Source organism: Octopus bimaculoides, chromosome 5 (assembly GCF_001194135.2).
Source record: "Octopus bimaculoides isolate UCB-OBI-ISO-001 chromosome 5, ASM119413v2, whole genome shotgun sequence".
NCBI classification, from domain to species: Eukaryota; Metazoa; Mollusca; class Cephalopoda; order Octopoda; family Octopodidae; genus Octopus; species Octopus bimaculoides.
Window position 1 is genome coordinate 9,483,394 of NC_068985.1, and position 9,222 is coordinate 9,492,615.

Genomic DNA, 9,222 nt, shown 5'->3' on the forward strand with positions numbered 1-9,222 from the left:
CTTCCTTATCGCATACCGTGTTATCTGCTGGGCATGCTATATCTATGATCCAGCATAGTTTGTTTTCTTTCTCAATTAAGATTATGTCCGGCTTCCTATTCTCTATCTCATGGTCGCACTGAATCATAAAATTCCATAGGATCGTTGCATTTCTATTTTCGACGATGCCTTCAGGTTTGTGGTCGTACCAATATTTTGCTCTGTCAAGTCCATACTTATTGCAAAGTCTCCAATGGACAAGCCTGGCTATATTGTCGTGGCGTCTCTTATATTCCTTCTGGGCTAGTAGCGTACATTGGCTGGTAATATGCCATATTATTATTATTATTATTATTATTATTATTATTATTATTATCATTTTACACACACACACACACACTCGTATGTGTGCTTGCAAGTAAGTATGCATACACACACAAACACAGAGAGTCACGTGAGAAACAACAAAAGATAAAACTCAAATTAATCACCAGAATGCAAGTAGTTCAGAATAATTAGTAATTAGTAGACTGTAATAATCCAAACTCAGCTACTTACTGTTGAGTTTTAATGAGTATGCTCAGACTGATGAGCTCTTTACAGGGCACAAAGTTCAAATTAAACACGATGAATTCTAACAATTCAAAGAATTTTTGCTGCAAAGAAAAAAAATTAATAAATAAAAATACATGATTAAACAAACACGAGAAAAATATATTTCTTCAGGTTTTGGCAATTTTCAACATTTCATTCATTAATTTTGTTTTTTTTTTCATCTATTTTTATTTCAACAAAAGAGGTTGGTGGTGGTGGTGGGGGGGCAGTTGCAAGTGATTATTAGAGGTCCTTCCCTGACTACTGGAACTGATAGGGTGGGGTGAATGCCCTATCTGAACATCTGAAGACCAATGACTGCTGGGAAAAAAAAAACATGGTGGTGCATGGGGATGGTGGTGGGAGCAAGATCTGAAATGAATGTTAGCAACAATAAAACGAACTCTGGGTTGCAGAGTTAAATTGAGGCACACGTTAGGCTTGACAATATAAATATTTAATATATTCACAGAGGAAACAATGAACTAGGTCAGATCAAAGTATATTAATCCTAGATTATCATTATCATTATTATTATTATTATTATTATTATTATTACCACCGCTGTTGTTCATCAATAAGAGATTCTGTAGAGAGTTCATTGAGCTGGTTTGCCAAGAGAAGTAAATTGGATGCTTGCTATTCATCTAAGAGAGACAACACACACACACACACACACACACACACACACACACACACATTTTCATCATCATCATCGTTTAACGTCTGTTTTCCATGCTGGCATGGGTTGGACAGTTTGACTGGGAACTGTCAAGCCAAGAGGCTGCACCAGGCTCCAATCTGGTCAAACAGTCCAACCCATGCCAGCATGGGCAACAGACGTTAAATGATGATGATGATGATGATATACATAAGTGCTATTACCTTAGTTATAAGACAGAAAATGAAAAGAGCAAATGTCCAAAACATTAGACAAATTCACTCCACACAATAAATCACTTCATTGAACATGTCTACGAATTTTCCTGATGATTAATTTTTGCCAACATAGCACCAATTACCTTGGATTCTATATTTTAATCTTTTTTCTTATTGTTGTTGGTTTGCCAAATTAACAGGTGCGTGTGTGTGTGTGTGTGTGTGTGTGTGTGTGTGTGTGTACAGGCATGTGTATGTGTATAGCTACATATGGGAAAGATGTTGAATAGTAAAAATTACTTCCTCTAATAGTTTAACAATTATCAAGATTTTCAAAATCTATTGTAGTAACTGAAGCAGAAAATTAGGAGTGTACAGTGTGTACATAATAGATACACACACACACACACAATTTACACATTCACACACAGACACTGCACACATACACACACATACCCCAACACATACACTCTCTACACAACTTACATCATATACACGTACACACATATCACAACTTACACCATTCCTCCACACTCACACACAGACACAATACACAAAACCTATGCATACACATCATGCAAGATGTATCATACACACACACACCTTAGATGAAAAATATGTCCATATACATCCGATAAAACTTATATACAAACATCACTAAATATTTACACACATACACAGACACACATTTTTTAAATAAATAGGTTTTATCATTTTTATCTTCCTTTTTGTCTTCACCTTCCGTGTGTGTGTGTGTGTGTGTGTGTGTGTGTGTGTGTGTGTGTGTGTGTGCACATGTAAAAAAAACAGCAAAAGAATGTGTATATGTGTGGCAGACAGCAAAGTTTATTTGTAAATTTCAAAAGCAAATGTTTTAAAATATTACAGAGGCACAGACACACACAGATGATAGTTAAATTGCTTTTTCTTTCCCATTTCCTGTCCTCCGTTATGAAAGAACCACTATTCAACCACAAACATTTAAAAAATAACAGCTAAACCACCTTCAAGTTACATCTTGTTATTAAAAACAATTCGAGAAAGCAAATTCGAGTATGTTTTGGGTAAAGTGGTCCTAGATACAATGTCTGAATAAAAGGCAGGCTGGTCAGGTTTTGAACAACTTTGATCACAGATCTGCTGGATCAGAGCTGACCTAGGGTTCAACAACAACAACAACAGCAAACTAATACAGAAGCTTTTATGTTAGCAGTTCTCAACTGAGGCTCCCAGGGTCACATGCAGCCCTCAAGCATTCTTCCAATGGCCCTTAACAGTTTTCCCTCTCTAAATATAATAAAGTTTCCTTTAACTGACTTGTGTTTTATTTGTTTCAGTGTGGCCCCCACCTAAAAAAAATCCAGGTATTGGATCTGACCTGGCTATTAAAAAGGTTTGGAACTATTGTTTCATGTAGCTTCACCTACAAAAATAGCAGCTAAATTGCCCATATGTTCCACCCTCCCAGCTTCAAAACAAAACATCCAGTCATATACTCCAAGGTAAACGATGTTTGAATGAAAGACCAACCAATTATGAGTGGAACCCCTATAGCCATATGCCTACTTCTTAGAGGCTGACCTGGAGCAAAACAAGGGAAACTTCTATGGAGTTTCTTAACCTCCTAGCAACAGCAGCCAAACTCCCTCATATCACACTGCCAAAATAAGGAAAGATATTGACTAATGTAGTTCAAGATATCCACCATGGTCAGCTTCGTCTTTTATCCTTTAGGAGTCAGGGGTTGATGAATAAGTACCAGTTAAATATTGGGGTCAATGAAATCGATTTTCCTACCTCTCCCAAAACTGTTGGCCTTGTACCGAAATTTTAAATCAATGTCATTCTAGATACACTATATGTCTCAATAAATCTTTTCTACTCTAGGCACAAGGCCTGAAATTTCTAGAGAGGGGAGCCAATCGATTAGATTGACCCTAGTTCACAACTGGTACTTAATTTATCAACCCCAAAAGGATGAGAGGCAAAGTCGACCTCGGCGGAATTTGAACTCAGAATGCAAAGACAGACGAAATACCGCTAAGCATTTCGCCCGGCGTGCTAAGGATTCTGCCAGCTTACCACCTTACTATATGTCTCAACAATGACAGGATAGCCACAACTAGAATGTCTTTGGTTATAGACCTGCTTCATCAGGATTGACCCGGCATGAAACAATCAACAACATTATGATTACACTACAAGTGTCAGCAGAAGCTACTTCATATGTTTTTGCTTTTTGTTCATTTTCACACTAATTAGATTGAACAAATATTTTGTTTTAACACAATGATTTTTTTCCCTTTGTTATTTAGTTTTTTAACATGTTTGTCATCCTCCATGCAGTCTTCCTATTGTTAATCATGCAATGAAACTATTGAGTGCTAGAGAACTTGCAGAGGCCGGAGAGAAATTAGGTCAGTATGTTTGATCTATTGAATGGTGGGCAAAAATATTAATTTACTTGAGAGAGGAAATACAAGTGGACTGTGAAAACAGCCAAGTATTAAAGACATCTGTATTATTTTCCAGCACACCAGTCAAATTTTTCAGACAAAAATTTATAGCAAGAAAATGGTAGAGCATCTTATATACCAAAACAACTTTGAAGGAACAAAAATTTCATGTGTGAAGTAGTGGAATCTGGAAAGATAGTGATGCAGTTTTAACGCTACACTATATGTTTACACTATAAATAGGCATAGCTGTGTGGTAAAAAGTTTGCTTCTCACCCACATGGTTCTAGGTTCAGTCCCATTGTGTGGTACTCTGGACAAGTGTCTTCTATAATAGCCTAAGGCCAGCCAAAGTCATGTGAATGGATTTGGTAGACAGACACTCAAAGGAGCCTGTCGTATGTGCGTGTATAATAACAATAACATCGAAAAATACCTTAGGAATGAGAACCCAGGTTCAAAATTTCCCCAAGATACCTGATGAAGGCTGAAGGGTATATCAGCCGAAACGTTATGTTAACAACAAACATGATGAGGACAAATATCTGTCAAATGTAAATAATGTACATAATTCCTTGTCTCTTAAATATAGAAGGTGATTATAGTCACAGTAGAAATGGCAGATAGAGGAGACAGCATGCCTGTGAACAAAGACTAGAGCATGTCTGAGAAATTTTTGTAAAACCATTTAATGTTGGGGATCTATTTTAAAACAGGGGCGCCAGTATTTTCTTAATGAAACACAAACGAAACACTTTGAAACTTGAGACACTGGTAGAATATGTCATATAAAACATCTTTTACTCTTAGTCTTCTTAACAAAAAAAAGGAATTTGCAAGTTATTCCATGTTAAAGTTGTCGTATTTCTGTAATTTCAACCAATCACTGACGTCTATTCAGCTCAATAGAGTTACTGCTGGGCGGTCATAAAAATGTTATTCCCTGTGACATATTTCATCCGGTTTAATCGTAATTTATACGCATATATTGTTTATACAATAAATTACGCTGTGCGTATCTATGTGTGTAACAATTTTAGAGTTCGGATTCTCGAGTTAGGGTTAGGGTTAGGGTTACGGTTACGGTTAACAGTCTAGTTAGGGTTAGGGTTAGGGGATTAATACGATATACACAGTTACAGCGCTAACTGTTTTCAACTGAATAGACGTCAGTGATTAGTAGAAATTATCAAAATAAGACAATTTTTTACATGAAATAAATTTGAATACAAAAATATTTTTCTGTTCTATAACACAAAATAGATAAGTATACGAAGTCTGAAAGTCTTTCCGTACCAAAAACACTACATAAAACATAAATGAAAACTGGCGCCCCTGTTTTAAAATAGATCCAATGTTGGCTGCATAGAAAAATTCCACTGCTTTCAAAATGATTTAAAATGCATAATATTTGTGGTTTCCATTTTCCAAGGAGTTAAAAGTTTTTGGCTTCAGTGACAATGCCAAGCCATTCACATGATAACGAAATAGTTGTCTTCAAATCAGTAATTCTGCTGACACTATTCCTATACACTACAGACTATATTATCTCTTACTTTCTCAACTAAAATCCAATTTATGTTGTCTGGATTATAGATTAACCAATGAGGCAGAAAACAACTTCAGAAGTGAACAGTATATTTTTGTTAACAAAAGACAAAATGGCTGTAAGTTGTAAAATTTTTATTTTGTTAAGTTTTTAGCTTAGTCTTAATTTTGAGTTTCTTTTTAATTTATAGCAGTTAATGTGGACATGAGAAGAGATTCCAGCTGATCTCAGAGATAGCGCCATTGTTACAATCTGAATGGAGACAAATTAGATTGTGACACTTACAAAGGAATTTCATGCTAATCTGTTGTTGGAAAAATTCTGCCGAGAATCTAGTTCAACCAACCCAACATACCATTAGAGACACACCATCATTGTCATCATCATCTAACATCCATTTTGCCATGCTGGCATGGGTGGGAGGATTTGACAGGAGCTGCTTAGCCAGAGAGCTGCATCAAGCTCCAGTTGTCTGTTTTGGCATGGTTTCTATGGCTGGACAGCCTTCCTAATGCCAACCATGCCCCACCCCACCGCACCCCAGTAAGTAGGGACCTGGTCCAGTTACTCAAATACATGGACAGATGGTGCAAAATGCAGAGTTGCTTTACATATCTGGATAGTTCACCTATTACAGAAGGTTGACATTGTTGATGAAATCTTGCACTGATTTCTTCTTCTTCTTCCTCCTCCTCCTCCTCCTCCTCCTCTTCTTCTTCTTCTTCCTCCTCCTCCTCCTCTTCTTCTTCTTCTTCTTCTCCCAAAAGACCAGACATGGCTGGTCAATCACCAAACTTGTCAATCAAATATGTAAATGCTGCAGAGGTCATCACAGCCACATGCAGACGCACGGAACTTAAATCTGGTGGACAATTGACTTTAAACCAAACAAATTGCCTACTCTCACAGCATCATCATAATGGTGATCACAATAACCACTAGTGACAGTGGTGCTGCTGTTGCTGCTGCTGCTGCTGCTGCTGCTGCCTTCAGTATTGTAATTGAGGAACATCATCATCATCATCATCATCATCACTTTATTTCATAGCTAATCATGCTAATGATAATCGAAATTATCATCGCAATTGTCATCGTCATCACTGCCGTGTTACACTGATCAATAGCTGTTTCTATCATAAACACTGGCACCATTATTACCATCATCAATATTATCGCATCACCATAATTAATCCTATTAGCATCATAGCAATTATCATCACAATCATCATCATCACCACCATCATCATCATCGTCATCTGCTTGTCTTCAGTATCACCATCAACCTTAGCACCACCACCACCATCATTATCAACAACATTCTTGCTACCATGAATATCAGAACTACCATCACCATCACCATCACCATCATCATCATCATCACTACCAACAAAATTCTAATCATCATCATCATCGCTATGGACAACATCATTCTTGTTATCATCAGTGTCTTCAACATCTCCAACGCCACCACAACCATCATCATTTATCACTGCCATCATCAGGACCGCCCTTCTTTTTAATTACCGTTTTCCCTTTTTATTCTTTGTGTTTTGGTATCAGACAACCCCCATACACTGGCCGGCAGACAAATTGATGATCCAGTTGATTACACACAAGTCTCATTTAGTGTTCAAGAGACAAATAACAAGCAAATCTCCATCAAAGAACAGCTTAATTCTTTAAAACGAAATGTACATTAGATTGCGAGATTCTTCTTAGACAATAAGTTAGGATGGTTATGGCCAGACTTTCTTCGATCACAGGATTCTAAGAACAGCAACATCAGCTCATAGTCTTAATCATTTTCTTTACTGCATTTCTACTGAATTATTAATGGTATCTCTCAGCTTGGAATCATGCAGTGGTTTTCTTCTCTACAGGTAGAGGTGAGTAAAGAGTAGAATCAACTGAAGGAGCTCTTAGTTTATACCTGACATTTATTTTAACAGACCCAGAAAAGAGAGAGAGAGTGTGTGTGTGTGTGTGTGTGTGTGTGTGTGTGTGTGTGTGTGTATGTGCGTGTGTGTATGTGCGTGTGTGTGCGTGTGTGTACACATACGTATGTATCTATATATATATGTAACTACATGCGAATCATTGGCAATATTTTTTCCTTTCTTGGACTTTCCTTTGTCTCCTGTTGCTGAAGAGCTTTGCTCGAAACGTAAAACTACCATTCTTTCCTTCCTTGAGCATCTGCTAATAATTTACATGTACCACATGTTTTGGTATCCAGAAGACCCAGTGTGACAGGTAAGGCTATGGAAGTGATATGGAAGCACTGTAGCTAAACTCTCGGTTCTATAATAATACAAGTGAGGAATCTAATGCAGGTCTTGTATGAGCATGTATATGTTAAATAAAATGAGACAACAAAGCCAAGGCTGTGTGGAATTTTCAGGATATTTATAAAGAGAAAGTTAGTCTTACAGCTGTTTCTGGGATATTACGGACATCCTTTCATATATATTTATTACAGATTGCTTGAAGCTAACTTTCTTCCTACACCTTGATCCCTGTTATTCAACTATCTCTTTTGCATTCATATGTTTACAGTTTAGATCTTAATTATAAAAAAAAATATGACACCATTATTCTATGCTAATTTAGTTAATTGTAAGATAGAAATTTAAATGTAATAAAATGTTTTAAAAGAAATTTAAAGTCCCTATGGGATAACTGTAAACCTACTTTTGGGTCACCCTGTATATGTATGTATGTATATATGGGAGAATATACGAAAAAACAACAACAGACGAGGACAAGTGGTGTAAATAACAAAAGGATGTATTAGTATGACGCCCGGGAATACGGAAAGTCTTTGACGTTTCGAGCTACGCTCTTCAACAGAAAGAATACATATATATATATGTGTGTGCGTGTGTGTGTGTGCGTGTGTGTGTGTATGTGTGTGTGTGTGTGTGTGTGTGTGTATGTATGTATATATTTGTGTGCCTGTGTTTGTCCCTCCTACCATCGCTTGACAACCGATGTTGGTGCGTTTATGTCCCCCATAACTTGGCAGTTCAGCAAAAGAGAATAGAATAAGTGCTAGGCTTACAAAGAATAAGTTAAACTAAAGGTGGTGCTCCAGCATGGCCACAGTCAAATGACTGAAACAAGTAAAAGAACTAAATATACATATATATATATATATATATATATATATATATATATTGTGTGAACTTGTTTGTGTGTGATAGAGAGAGAGGAGAGGGGGTTAGTCCCAGAGGGGGTTAGTCCCAGAGGCTGTGAAAAGGGAAATGACCATGCCTTTCTTTCTATAAATAGAAAATTAATAAATAAATAAATAAAAATACAGCAATACAACCAGCAGTCTCCTTTTTTTTTTATTTTAGAAACTCTTGCTAAACTACAATCAAACTGAATTCTTACACTGGAACAAAACATTTAAGGAAGAAGTGGAGAAAATGTTCCCCAGGACATTAATAACATAAGGGAATTCAAATGTCTTGAATAAGGAACCACGAATAAGGTGAAGAGGACTCACCCAACACAATCACCACCATCTTCGTCATTATTGTCATGATGATGGTGGTGACGGTGGTGGCAATGATAGGAGGAGGGGGTTCATCATGGTGACAGCAACACTGAGAAATAGGTCATCTTTTGAAATTCTCTCAAGTTTCTGCAAAATCTTCATACGATACACACCCACACACTGAAACTATTGTTGACATATATATATGTGTGTGTGTATGTATGTATATATATATATATATATATATATATATATATATATAT

General features: G+C 36.7%; 1 protein-coding gene across 1 annotated transcript in view; it reads right to left on the bottom strand.

Moving 5' to 3' along the window:
- The window catches only part of LOC106877294 (WD repeat and FYVE domain-containing protein 3), a 293,546-nt gene that overhangs the window by 92,992 nt on the left and 191,332 nt on the right, over positions 1 to 9,222 (bottom strand). Inside the window, exon 10 of the mRNA XM_052968010.1 lies at positions 538 to 635. Within this exon, the coding sequence (XP_052823970.1) occupies positions 538 to 635 (98 nt within the window). The remainder of the gene's footprint in view (positions 1 to 537; positions 636 to 9,222) is intronic.